This window comes from Limulus polyphemus, unplaced genomic scaffold (genome assembly GCF_000517525.1).
Source record: "Limulus polyphemus unplaced genomic scaffold, Limulus_polyphemus-2.1.2 Scaffold652, whole genome shotgun sequence".
NCBI classification, from domain to species: domain Eukaryota; kingdom Metazoa; phylum Arthropoda; class Merostomata; order Xiphosura; family Limulidae; genus Limulus; species Limulus polyphemus.
In genome coordinates, this window is record NW_013666262.1 from 194,917 (window position 1) to 210,544 (window position 15,628).

Genomic DNA, 15,628 nt, shown 5'->3' on the forward strand with positions numbered 1-15,628 from the left:
GTAAATCAAAGGTATCATTCAGGTTTTCTTTACTGGATAATTAGAATTTGTTTGTAAGTTACATTTAGCTAAGTAAACCAGTTAGTTCTTACATGTATCACTCAGGATTTCTTCATTGCCTATTTAACTTTCTAGATAAATTTTTTACTTTAAAGTTTTGACTGAGATCATCAGGCAAATGAACAAAAGACTGCCTTAGATGGTGCTTTTAGAAAAATGCAGGCATTATAAAAGCCACAATGTGAGTATTATGTAAATGAAAATGCTAAGAGAGGAAAGAGAAACTGTTTAACAAGAATTACTACTAATGAGGTTAATGATATTAACTATCTTTTAAACAATCAATAGAAACTAACATTTAGTCATTAAAACAAGAGATAAAAGTGAATGAAAAGGTTTTCTGAGTTTGTAAATAAAATCTGTTTTGTGATTGTCAAGTTTGTGTCATTTTGTTTATCATTTTACTCTACACATTATTATTATCAAACTCAATTTTGATTTCTAATATATGCATCTAATACATTTTACTCACATTAAAACAAACATATAAAAATTAACAAAAACTGATAACAAAACTTAACAAATCCATCATTATTACCCAGTATTTAACCATATGTTTGTACTCATTTGGCTAACTTCTCATATGGAGAATGATATACAGTTCAACAATACTTATGATAACTCTGAGCCTTCTTAACATCTCTTCACAACAATTGGCAAGATTTTGTTAAAGATTACAAGTATTTGTAGACAAAGAATGAGATTATTTTAAATACGTATTTCAACTAAAGATTTGTTATTTTTTATTGTACTTACTTACACTCAGGCTCTGAATATTTAGAGTATCATCATCAATGTGTTGTGCAATAAAATGTTTAAAATTATGAAATAGAAAAAAATGTGCATAGCTTTTAATTTTTCGTTGAATAATCTTAAAAGATCTTCTTTTGATTATATTCTTAATTGAAAGTTTTAAATTTTCATACAGTTTATTTTTAATGTTTCATTTTCCTTTCCTGTCCTTTAGCATTATTACTTATGACACACATCACCATGTTTCCTTGGTATCATAAGCAGAGGCACTCTAGCCTTCATCAGGAAGTTGGAACACACACACCTACTATACTAGGCAGTTTGGCTTATATTTTATTAAACTAATAAATTATTAAACCTTTCTATTATGCATTTTAAAACATAAATAACACATAATTAACTAAAATATAAAACTAAAACCTAAATACAATATAATTGTCTATCTAACTAACATATCTATAGATGAGAAACAATACAAAGTGCCAGAAAGTATATAGGGGGCAACAATACTAAAAGGGGATTCAAGAACTTGTATGGAATTCTGAATGACAGTTTGAAAATAACCAATGGAAAATTCTAGTGCAAATTTAGGGCTTTCTATTGATTATATAAACATCTAGAGAAATAAACAGTGTTGAATGCCAAATTGAATGATAATGGATATAAATTTGTCATGGCTTCTGTCAATAGTTCCCAAGAGCTTTATTTTTCCCTTCTTGAACTTGTCCTAAGGATTTTAAGGGGAAGAATGCATAAACAAAGCAATTAACCTAGTTTCTGTCTATTATTAATTAATTAATTATGCAACTTTCCTATCAATGTATGTCAAGTAAATTAGCATTATAATGATCATTATAATTTAATGTTTTATATTATCTATGTTTTAATTACAAAAACTCTTGATCTTCAGTTTTGTTGTTCCATGATGCACTAGCATTTACAAGTCTTAGCTTCCAGTCTTTGTAATTTAAGTAATTCTTTGTGTACACTAGACCTTAATGTATAGATGGAAACTAGGTTAATTGCTCTGTTTAAATTACTGGTTTAATTATGAGACCCAGGCACACTGATTCAAAGCACCTGTTGTATTTTATTGAATTGTGAAAACAACTTACTCGTGGTTCCCACACCTAGAGCAGAATGAAATTCTCCAACTCTTTCCAAACCTTTCACTGACTAAAATATCTTATTCCTTGACCATTTTATCAATGTTTGTAATGTATCATTGAACTAACTATTAGCTATGATAACATGTGAAATTGCTAAACATTATTTATATAATGCTTAATAAATGACAAGACAAGCTGTATGTTAAAAGTCAAAGTTTCCTTAAATGTCATCTTGCAAAGTTTCAGTACCATTGATCATGCTGTTCTTTAACTATGGGTACTTTATCAAAACATACACAACAGTGGCAGTTGATCCATTTATATATGATAGTGCATACCAATCACACTTTCTAATTTTAACTTAAATTACAAAAATGTTATTACATCATAAAAATAATTAAAGATTTTAACATTTATGATTCACATGTTTTGACTTTCAATACTTGAAAGGAACATATTTACTGTGGTAAAATGGAATGGTTTTAATAAGTATGCTTCTCATACGTCAAATATTTATTAAAGCAGTATTTTCTGAGGTGCAAACATGCACAAAACTTTCAGTTGCTAACAATACACCACAGTAAACTCATATTTCCAAAATCTATAAACAATTAAAAATGCTAAAAAAATCATTCACTTATCCATAGTGCCTCGTACATCATCTAACCATACTGAATTATTGATACACCACACATTGATTGGACAACACTGAATTAGTGATGATTTAGATAAATTAGATAAATTTGTAATGGCTCCTGTCGCATTATTTTACCTAATCCAGTCTTAAATAATATAAAAAGATCAGTATTTTTAGATTTTAGTTACTTTTATAATAATAAATAAAGAATAAATATGAAAAACAAGAAATAAAGTACTTACCTAATCTTTTTTCTTACTCTTGGGTTCACGACGATAGTTAACCCTAATTGTATATACTATAGATAATAATGCACTTAATTTTTATTTAATTAAATAATGCACCAAAGAATATAAACTACTAACATGCAAAAAGTAGACAAATTCACTTACCTCTCAAAAGTTTTCTGGATTTCTAACTATGCAACTAGAGTCGTTACAAATTCATCCAAGGTTGTCATTAACTTTCTCACAGGAACAATGTTGGTACTCTGAGTCAAACTGACATTTAACTGTTCAGAGCATAACGTCATACAATACATCATTTGATAGATAAAAACATTGACTTTCTATTGATTATAGGTAATATATAATGAAACGTAAGAGAACTATCAATGAATTCTGAAAGAGAGGATGTAACGGGTAAGCGTGGCAGGGGAGGTATGATTTTCTAATCAATAGCTCTGTAACAAATTGAAGACTATAAAAATTATTGTTTGTTTGAGCAATGACAACTTTATAGAGTAATTTACATTTAATTTCATAGTTACTGGAGGGGTGGTGGCCAAAACAACCTGCAGGACACACTGTGTGTTATTAACAAGAGTGATAATTTTGCAATTTTCCACTTTTTGTTGCTAGGACTGTGGTAATTCAAGCTATCACACATTTTCAGTAGATGTGCTCTACTAGACCCTTACTTCATATGCTATATTTCAAGTCAATACATTAGGGAATACAAGAGATACAAAATCTCAAATTTTGACTGAATTTCTTTTTTTTTTTTCTTCACACAGAAAGTACGGAAAGTTTATTTCATATAAAAACATACTTAACTTACATAATTTTTTTCAAATTGGTACAGAGACAGATCTTTACAACCTACAATTAGGTGTCAAATTTGGTCTAAACATAAGTAAAATGTGCAAAATTGTTCAACAAAAACTACTCAAATGTGACCGAAATATTTGCACACACCTGTGCATAAAGTTACACGAGCTATCTGTCTGAAATTTTTACTACAGCTTCATCTAAGAGTAAAGGTAGAATGTTTCTAGTTTTTTGTCATTTGGATTAAAGACGGTTGTTTTAGTGCAGCAAAATGGATAAACACTTATACTTCTTCAACTTTTAAGCAAAAGTTTGCTAAATTTTATGAAATTCTCCTAATTAAAGAGTGATTAGTATCACATGATATTAGCTTAAGCAATTAGAATAAATAATGATACTTGGTAAAGCTGTACCGAGTGCATGCAGGTGATGACAAGAAACTGTTAATCTAGTTTTCATGGTGTTAATATCAAGGAATTTGTTGACACTTTTTTAGAGGAAAAGTACCATCATATATTTTAAAGAACCTGATTGGTTCTGTAAAGAATATGTCTGTTCCGAATAATAGGGATTGCATTCCTGAAGCTAATGTTGGTTACTACTGAGTGTCACTTTCTTACTTGCCGAGGTTTCTTGTTATGTATTGACAAAAAGTCATAATATCTAATCAAAAACACCATAGGTGTGTAAAAAAGGTACATCTGAAAAACAGATTGAGCATGCAACTTAAAGAAGTGAAATCAAAATTAGTGGCCAAACTGGTAGCTACACTTATAGCATTGATAAGAATTTTACAGCAAATATTTAATCATCAGTTAGCTAGGCCACGTATTTTGTCTTACCCACCCTCATGCCCCAAGTTGAACAAAAAAATGCAGCCTGGTTAACTAATTAATGAATATTTGGTGTAAAATTGTTATCAATGCTATAGGTGTAGCCACCAGTTTGGTCGCCAATTTTAATTTAATTCCTTTAAGTCACACTCTTAATCCTTTTTTAGCTGCACTTTTTTTTCACACTTAAGGTGTTTTTGGTTAGATTTAAGTAGCACAAAACAATGGTGAAAATGTATTAAGCAACACTTTCACAAAAGCATAGTATAAATGACACATAAAAGGTCAACACAATTCAACTAAATAACATATACAGACAAAATATAAAGCATTATCACGTTTCTTTCTAATAAGAAGTTAATACTCAAACCTGAGTGCTTGATGGCCCAACATTTCTTCTTGGTACTTTAATATCAAATCCATTTTCCGGGTCTTTCTTTCCTTTGAGAGCTGGATCATCAGGTGGTTCAACTCCTCGTGCCCAGTCAGCACAGGTCTCTCTTACCGACAAGATGATGCTTTATATCAAGAAAATATGAAAAAGAAACATGAGGCACGTGTACTAAACTCTTCTATCACAATTTTTAAAAAATAACATTGAACACATCACTAAGTTTTTCACGTATATGCATCATATATATTTGAAAAGTTTTTTTTGGCGTACAAAACTTGAAGACAACTTTTATATGTGGAAACATCCGTTAGCTGAGTTCTTGCCCAGATCTTAAAATATAACGTTGATAAACGAAAACATAGTTGTTCAAAACTTGAAAATAGCGTTGATAACTGGACCAGTTGTTGGTTGAGATGTTGCAAATACACTAATCATATCAGAACCATCTGGAAAAGAACTCAGCAAGAACTCAACTAACAGATGTTTCCACATTATATATATAAGTTTATATCTTTATCCACAAACAAGTCTACATTTAGACTCTCTCACTGCAGGTAGGTTAAAGTGTGCATGTCATGACACTTTACAGAGTTGCATTCAAAATTTAATTGAATTACTTTATAATGAATGTACATCTATAAATTTGGCATTAAAACATAGTTTACAGTTCACATTTTAACATTTTATATATAATTTTAATTTCTTAATTTTAAAAGTATCTATAAAAATATATGCTAAATTTTTTTGCATTGCATGACACTTCTTCAGTCCAAACTTCCCACTTCTACATTTTCTTCTATTTCTGTAAGATGTCCTAACTTTCCATGGAATTTGTCACTTATACTCTATATATCCCTCAATTAAGCTGTCAGTTTGTTGTGAAAAAGTTTTTTTTTGCTTTAAGCAATAAAGTGAATGACATATGCTACACATCCCACAGAACATCCTGCTTTCAAAACATGCCATAAAATTCTCTCTCTGACATTTGCTACTGTATTACTTGTAATCAATGGAAGGCAAGGATTTCACTTATCTGATAGCTATGAGGTATAAAAGCCCTGAGCTATGCAGATCTGAATATGTTGGTATCATATTCTTTGCATGCTGCTTTTGGAGTTCTGCTTGACCAGGTATGGGAATTATTTTAAGCCATTTCTAACTCAGTTAGAAATCCAGATAAATTATATGTTTTAGTACCTTCTTCTGATATACACAGAAATATTTAATATTTTAAACTGGATAATTTAACTTTTAAAAAATTTTCAGATCACATTATGATTACGTTGAATTAGGGTTATATTTTGATGACGTCTTAGATTGTAAGAGTGCAAGATCCTGAAGATTTAAGATTTAAGTACTAAATTTTTTATCTAAATTTTTACTTATTGTTATAAAAATAACTCAAATACAAAAAATAGGAACTAACTATAGGTAATTTAATACAGTTAAACCCCGATTTAACACAAATTCAAATATAACACGATGGTTCATTAACTCTTTCAACGTAGGCTCGGTCCCTGGGACTGACTTTGTAACCATAACCTCGTTATAGTTTAAATACTAATAACTTTTAATATTTTAAATGTATCTTTACAAAATTTTGTAGACTTATAGTAAACATTACAATCCCTTTGCACACAAAAAATCAGATTTTTTAATGAAGTATTTTTACTTAAATTTGTCCGTGAAAATATTGATTCTTTTTTTTTTTAACTAGTCTGAGTGCAAAGTGATTTTCAAATCAAAATTAATAATACTTTTCGTCATCTTAAAATTCCCAAATTTCCTTTGTGTAATCCCCAAGACCTCCTAAATGCATTTCAAACTTTTTTTTTTTTTCACTAAATCCTTCAACAATGCTTGAAGCCTATCTGAAATGCCTGAACATGAAAGAAGTTTGCCACTGAGGTGGGAAGGCCTGGGCAGCAGTGAGATCGTCGTGTGTAGAGAAATGCTGGGAAAAGGGTCTGGGGCTAGCCTTTTCATCACAGAAATCCACCACAGAAGATGATGATGACGAGACTGATTTGTACGGCTTCTCAGAGGAAGATGTGCATGAGGCAAAGAAGCTGTCTGAATAGAGCAACGAAGAGCTACACCAGTGGCACTCTGTTGATGACGAATGCCCAACATTTGAGCATCGTCCATAATGAAACTGTAGCACCGACGGAGGCAAGTGTACCGGTTCTCAAGCCACAAGAAGAGGATAATGAAGAGCCTCTATCACCACCACCAAAAGTGTCTGAAGCCATTGAATACCGCGAGGCTAGCCTCCGTTGCCAGTTGTAGGAAGGCAGTTATCCTTAATATTTAGATATAACCTTAAGGTAGAATTAAACCACCCTGAAATTCTTCAATGTAAAACTCCCAACCTCCACTCTTTTTTTTTTAATATTATAAGATATAAAAAGTAAAAAAATATTCTTATAGTAGAAATAAGCCCCCCCCCCCCATATCTCTATAAAACTCCCAATCTCCACCCAGTTATTTAACCCTTTCAATGCTACAATTGAATTTATCTGACTTGACATTGATAAGCATTTGGTGCAACAAGCAAATTTATCCAAGTGTTAAAAAACTTTTCTTCATAGTGTGACAATCAAGATACTCACACGTCCTTGAATTTTCCACCTCAGTACCATGTGTGCGTACATCACTGAGCAAAAGTGCAACTGGTGGATTTTGATATTGAAGCAGCACTAAAAAAGGTCAAATTCTAAATTTCATTTTTTTAGTGTATAATTGATACTTTTCAAGAACCCACCCAAAATTTAATTCCACACTTAAAGAGTTAATAATTAGTGATGTTACACAGAACTAAAAACCCTTACCTTAATAGTTCTTAAGCCCCATCCTCTTCCCTCTGTCTTAAAAAAATTCTTCAAGTATAAATTTGGTGAGCTGAAACACCCCCAGCTACCTGAAGTTGGTCTTTTCATTCTGTTATATGGATCAAATATCTTAATATGTTGAAGTTACTTAAAACAAGGATAGCCTTGAGTAACTTGTGCCCTCCAAGTTCTCCACAAGGTAGTTTCCATGATTGAAAGCTTAATTTTTAATATAGTTCCATATTTATTATATATCAGTCCTTATAGCCATTATTACTATTATTATAAATTGTTAAAATTCTTTTTAAATGGGAGATAATAATTCCTTTTATCAATACCAGTTTTAAAAATATGCAATTCTGAAATTGCATAAAACTCATAGTTTAGGTTTATTACAAACTCTTCAAATACAGTGAGTAAATGTGTTTCTATTGTACTCAATAACATTCTGGATGTTTTATTTGAAAAAAAATAAAGTTATTGTTATCAAATAAATCAGACCACAATTTTTAGATTATTAAAAACAATATTCTGGTTTTGGATTGTTTAACTAAAGCTCTTTAAAAACAGCCAACTTTGTTATTACTTATTATTTTAGTATATTATATATATAAAAATAGATCTGATAGATTTATTCAGGATTTTTAATAATATATTTGATAAATTTATAGATATATTTATTCCAAAAAATAAATTCACTGAAAATCAATGTAAAAATATACTTAACTTTTGTATCTTTTATAGTTATATTACTTTTAATGAAGAAGTGTATAAACAAACAGTGAGTATTCTGTTCGGTGCTAATTTCTCTTCAAACATGGCCAACTTGTATCTGTTCTTCAATGAAAATTCATTTTTAAAACAGGTATTTAAAGCCTAATCTGTGTATTTATACTTTTCATTACACAGATGATTTAATCTCTATCAATAACTTAAAGTTTGATCCAAACCTAATATATCCAACAGAACTTAAAATAAAAAGAAGCAATAGTAATATTCATGCACATTACTTAGATATTGAGTACGGTTGACTATTTTTGACAAAAGAAGGGAGCTTTTAATTCACTTGGCAAATGTGTAGCTCATATTACCCTATCAAATTACATAATGCACAAGCTACTCATGAGCATACCTTGTGAACATTTTATTTTTATTTTTTTCTCTACCTTATCTAACATAACAAGTTTTTAATTTTTTAATTTTAGATACTTTTATAATAATAAATAAGCATACCCATGAAAAACAAGAAAATAATACTAACCTGGATCTTTTTTTTTTTGCTGTCAAGTGTCAATGAAACATAACCCTAATTTATTATATAACTGGCACTACTACATTAATATTGTTTTATTTAAATAAATAATGCACCTAAGAACATAGAATAGTAACATGTAAAGAACAGACAATACCCGATAACCATCATATTTTTCTGGCTTTCTAACTATGCAATAACAGGCTAAGAATAAAGTTTGAACTTAAAGTGAAATAGACAATTATTCTTACAGAAAACAATTTAATATATGTCATTTGATAAACTAAAACTTTAGCTTTCTATTGGTTATAAATAATATAGTATTAAACTTCAGAGAGTAATGAAAGAGAGGATGAGACAAGTGGGCATGGCAAGAAGAGTCTGATTTTAGAAGTTATATAGCTCTGTGATCAAATAAGATTGAAGGCTATAAAAATTATGCTTTGCCTGAGTCATAACAATATTATGAGTAACTTGCATTAAATTTCATACTCCTCAGAAGGGTGGTAAATAAAATAGAGAATAGTTGATAGTTAGAGAGCAAATGTCATAATTCACATACTAGGGTGAGATTGAGGATGTTTGTAAATATATGCTTATAAAATTAGGAACTTAAAACATATAATTTTAATATTTAATTTATTAACTACATTTTTACTCCAAGTTTATTCATGTACCAAGATAATAAAGTAGATTAATTACATTTTCAATGTAACTCTCTAACCCTCTTGCTATGGGCAGGTCAAAGTACGAATGTTACAACTTTTTAAAGTGTTAAGATGTGCATATCAAAGAAAACATTTGGAATAAAACATTGGTTTTTCCATAATGAAATGCAGTCAAAATTCTGTACATAGTTAAAGCTAACTTATAATATTCATATATTTGTATTACCAAACATACTGAACAAACTTGACAGTTCTACAAAAAGGCACACCAAGCACACGTCTTTTCCTACGCTTTACCCATCATTAAATTGAAAGAAAATAATTCAATACACATTCAGCATCAAAATGGGTTAAACATACACAACTGTACATGCTGTATTACATAGACAAAGATTTCTTTTTTTTCCAACCACTTGTTAAAGAAAAAGATTAAAACATGAAACTGTACACTAGCAATCAAAATGCTGTTAACCAGCTGTGGTATATAACTATGAGCAGGATTTAACATTATGATATTAAAATTCAATTACTTGCATTCAGAACATCTAATAAACAATGAAAAGTCTACTTAGACTGATTTCCAAAATTATACATCACGTCAGTTTCAAATATAAACACAGCAGTTTTTCCCCAAGCTTCTCAATTTTTCCATCTGCTTTTTACTTGGTCTTTTCTAAAATTTGATTTTACAAGAAGTTCTATTTCTAACTTTTTCACAGCTGGTTTTGCACTTGACTGTAACTTTTGTTTGATGCCTCCAAGTCAGTTGGCTCATCACTTTCACTAGCAACTTGTTTCCTTTCGTTTTCCAGATATAGCTATTCATGCCATTACATATATTTTAAATCACTTGGTGAACGTGCAGCTCATGTTACATATCAGCTGCTCGTGAGTGTACATCTTGAAAATTTTTTATATTATTATTATTATTACATATTTCACCTATTCTAATCTTAACTAACCTAATGAGTTTCTTATTTTTACATTTTGATTGAACAGGAAATAAAGTATTTACCTGGGTCTTCTCTTTTTATACCTTCCACTGTCAATGACACTTAACCCTACTTTTCTATAGTAATGGTACTACTGCATTAAACAATTTTTTATTTAACTGAATAATGCACCAGAGAACACAGAATAATAAGATGCAAAAAGCAGATAATATCCAATAATTACTAAAACTTTTCTGGCTTTCTAACTGTGCGATAAGAGCCATTAAAACTCTAACTAATCTCATCAATGTATTTCTTGTGGGAAAAAAGCTTGAACTGAATATAATACATCATTTGATAGATTAAAACCTTTGCTTTCTATTGGTTCTAAACAACATAGCATTAAACATCAGAGAGAGAAGAACTATTGGTAATTTCTGAAAGAGAGGACGTGACAGGTCGGCAAGGCAAAAGAGGCCTGATTTTCTATTTGATGGCTCTGTAACCAAATAAGGTTGAAGTATGATTATTATGCTTTCCTTGAGCTATGACAAGATTATAATGATAATATATTTTAAATTTCATACTTCTTGGAGAGGTGATAAATAAATGAGAGAAGAGCAGATTCCTAGAGTAAATGTCACAATTCTCATACTAAGAGAAATTCAAGATTTCTTTTAAATATTACTTACTAAAACTAATATACTACTAAAATTTGGATTATCAGCTACATTTTTATGCCACATATATTCATATACCATAATAATAAAGTAGTTTAGTTAAATGTTGAATGTAACTCACAAAAATCTTGTTACATGTGCATAAAAAGGTTCCTGTGGTGAAAGAGTTAGCTTGTGTCCAGGCTCTTTTTTTTTATCAAATTCAGTCAAAGTCAGAAACTTAGAATCACTTTGTAATGAAGAACTTGTTGAATCTCCTGTTATTCTGCTGACCCATCTTTTCACCATTGGAAAAAACAGTTTTACTTGAGATTACCACAGAGTAGAAAGGAACAAGAAAGATTTTGGTGCCGTGATCACATGTATATTGTCCTCACCTTGAATTCTTGTGTTAAGTTTAAAAAGGCATCATTCTTGAAGAAGTGGCATTCTCTACAACTTGAAAGGCATAGTTGTCTCAGATAACTGTCAAGTGTAAGAGAAATAAGGCTTTTGTAAACATTACAAAGGTCCATCAGGAAATGGTATTTTCTGCATTGAATGACTTACAATCAAGAGGGAGAGTCATACACCAAAAGAAGATGATTGTCTGAGAGAGCTGTCAAGTCTAGAAGAAATCACACTTTTGCAAATATTGCAGAAGTCCATGAATTCCTTTTCAAGAAAACTACCAGAATTTGGTGCACCCAGAATAACTGATAAAGTTATATCCTTGAAGACTGATCTCAGTGTAAGGGAAGCATGGACACATAAAAATTGGCAAGTCTGATACCAAATGGAGCAGTCTGTATAAGACTTCACCAGCCAGAGTAACTCAAACTGTTTTCTAAAATAAATGGCAAATTATTGAGTCAAACCTACAAAAAATACAAGCTAATTGAGAAATCTGGATTAAAAGTTTAAAACCATAGGTGAAAATTATAAATGAGTAAGGCAATTGTTTCTAGTAACCCAACAGAGAGATATACATTTAATTATATTATTTAGTTTAAAATTACTTAAAAAAAAAAATCACCAAATTAAAGCTGTCATTCAGGATCCATCCTTTTCTGTTATGAAATTAAATTATTTTTTAACATTAACATTTTATAAGATTATTAACCTTTCCCCAACAGGCTAAAGCTTTTGTAAGGTCAGTTCTAAAAAACACTCTTAAAAAATATTCTGTACCTTCTGATCAAATCTTTTTTATTCTTTATTGCTTTACGAAGAGGTTCTCTCAAGGTTAACTGGATAAAGTCCTGAAGTTCAGCATAAATATGTCGACGAATGGCATCTGTAAATACAGTTTCCATACGACTCATCAAAACCTGAAGCCCTTTAATCATAGCAATGACCTGGAAAAAATAAAAATAACTTTGTAATAAGAAAAAAATAAAACTAAGTAACTGAGTTAGCCAAAAAACCAAATTTTAGTTATAACAATACAAATAAATTAAAGGGCAAATATTGTAGGATGAAACTAAAATTCTTAACACTTTTACTTCATTGAATAGAAATGGTGAGAGTTAATCAGGACATTATAATAATAGCATGTTTAAACAGTGTATTTTTGTCAAATAGTCACATGACATAATTAACTAATTTTAAATATCACTTATGCACATAGTTGCTGCTAAATGAACAACAACAAAAAAAAAATTAACAGAATTAGAACACTCCTTTAAAGGCTTATTCTCAAACATGATCAATGTAAATATTTGTCTGTAATGTCTCAAGTGCAGGATATGTAAAAAAACAAAAAACATACTTTTATGCAAAAGATTAACAAATGCTGTACAACATAAGGAAACTTATGTAGCACCATTGAATACAGGCAAGATGTAAAGATGGTTCCATTTGACTTTCCTAGGATAGAATTTAACAAGTAATATCCCATATGGTTGTAACAGTCATGGAAACAAAAGCCCAAGGTTGCTTGAAAAACAGAGAGACATGCAAATCATAAATAAACTTTGGATATACACAGTTTGATCACATACTAAAGCTTTCTTCACCAGTATGTTACTAAGAGAAAAAGACAAGTCGTACCACCATACTACCTATTATAGACCAATACAGAGGTCACCCAACAAACACTTACCTTCACCCCCTAAACAAATTTAGAGATGGAAAACAAACTATAACTTCAATTAAGGTTTCAATGCTACTCAGATGTTATCACATATTTTATACCACAAAAAAAGGGGGAAATAAAAGTTTATAAATCAGGGTTTAACTTTCTTGCAATGGGCTTAATTTGCTCAAGTTCATGACCAAAAATTGACCTTTATGAGTTTTCATGCTATAATTTCTAATGTGTTCTGTTTATCCTCATGAAATTTCACAAGCTTTCAATATACAGTAAGTTCTCTATTTACATCATTCCCACTTGAGTTACGTCACTAGAATGTTGCCAACATATTATGACACAAGCTTCGATATAAATATCATTTTCTCACAATAACTTAATTTTCAAAAAGCACCCAAACTACTTTGCACCATGTAGCTAGGCAGAGCACATTGCTTCATTGTGCTCTTTCTTCCGTGTCCTGCAAGCGAGTGACAGTCCAGTTGTTCACCATCTTTGGTACTGTGATGACACAACTTTGGGTGGATAAAACAAATATATTTTATGTATAATATTTATTTAAATAGTTATTAATGAAACAGTATGTATTTGGGCACTTGTTTAACACTTTTTCTGTAAGTTATGGGCAAATAATATCTCACAAAAACATATATCCTATTTATACCATTATTTCAATGGGAAAATAAATTTATATTTACCTCATTTCACCTAAAGTCTTTTTTTTTTTAGGGACACATACCCAACAAAACTAGAAACCTTTCTGTACAAGTCTTTTGTAGAAAGAAAAATATGAATTTTTAATGAAGTATTTTCACTTAAAATGTTTCTGGGAGTAAATGGAGTCAAAAAAGTTGACTACTCTGAGTATGAAGTGATTTTTGTATTACAATTAAAAACACTTTTCTTCATCTGGAAATTATCAATTTCATTTGCTTAATCTCTAAAACCTAAATAAATTTGAACCTATTTTTTAGAAAAATGTTACATTTTGTCTGTTATTTGCTATACACCATAAAAAATGCAAAATAAATCTAAGTTAACTTTTTTTTCATTCCAGAATGACTTTAAATTGTAACAGGAAATTATATTTGTTATCCTAAATTGCATAAAGCTCACAATGATATACATCTGTTTCAACTTAAATTATATTGTTTTATTTCCCTTTGAACTATGTCTAATCAATAATCCCACCACACAAATTGTAAATCACACAGTGAAGGTGTAACACACATTGCTCTATCGAATTATGCTGCTAGCAATCTTACATCATGAACATTTTTATGATTATCATTATTTTTCTTTACCTTACCTTATCTAATTTTTACATTTTAGTTCCTTTTACAATAATAAATAGAGAATATACATGAAAAACAAAAAATATAGTACTTACTCAAATCTTCTTTTTGTTTCTGTCAATTGTCAATGAAATATAATCCAACTTTTTGTATACTGCTGGTACTACTACACTACATATTTTTTTATTTAATTAAATAATGCACCTAAGAATACAGAATAACAAAGCAGGCATTGTCCTTTAGCTATCATAAATCGTCTGGCTTTTTAACTATGTGATAAAAGTCATTAAAAATTCAGCTAATCTCATTCATGTGTTCATGGGGATAAAGTGTGAGCTGAGAACAAAACAGACACTTCTCTGTACAGAAAACAACATAATACATCATTTGATAGATTAAAAAGTAATGCATTAATAAAACTTTCACTTCCATATTCCAAAAATTAATAAAATTTTAAGATTTTTTATATCCAACCACTACCTTCACCATAACATGTTTAGACATTATAAGAACTAATTAGTATAAATCATGGTAGCCTTGGAAGTCATTTTGTGAATATACTGAATGGGCTTTTGAGTTAAATTTCATGACAAAATTTTCCTCATCTGAAAATATTTTCTAGATATATACATCTACACAAATAAATACTATTTCCTTTTGCCTATGAGACTTGCATGTCACTAGCCTTGAGCTAACTCTCACCTAAACCACGAATAGCCCTCCACCAATACTAGTGTGACACAACCTCATTCTGCAGTATCTCCCTCTATGCACTTGTAATAACTATCACCAATGACACCATCCAATATCAAGTGTAAATCCATAGAAAGTATATGCCGAAAATTGTGCTGCTACTCACGGTAATAACGACAGCATGACAGTAAAATGCGGGCTATTGTGACTTGAGTGTCACAAACATAGTCTAGTCAGGACAACTTCCTCCTTCCGATCCTTATGGAAACAAGACAGGCAAAGAGCAACAGAAGGTTTGATCTGGAAAAGCTTGCTATGAAGTTGCTATCCCAAGTCGACTGCCAACTGGCGCGAAGACGTGCCTTGAAAAC

At 30.3% G+C, this 15,628-nt stretch overlaps 1 protein-coding gene across 1 annotated transcript in view; it reads right to left on the reverse strand.

Moving 5' to 3' along the window:
* LOC106459720 (cytoplasmic FMR1-interacting protein-like) overlaps positions 1-15,628 on the reverse strand; it is a 252,512-nt gene that overhangs the window by 167,639 nt on the left and 69,245 nt on the right. The window contains exons 8-9 of the mRNA XM_022386248.1: positions 12,369-12,535; positions 4,812-4,959 (exon numbers count right to left, since the gene is read on the reverse strand). Of these exons, the coding sequence (XP_022241956.1) occupies positions 4,812-4,959; positions 12,369-12,535 (315 nt within the window). The remainder of the gene's footprint in view (positions 1-4,811; positions 4,960-12,368; positions 12,536-15,628) is intronic.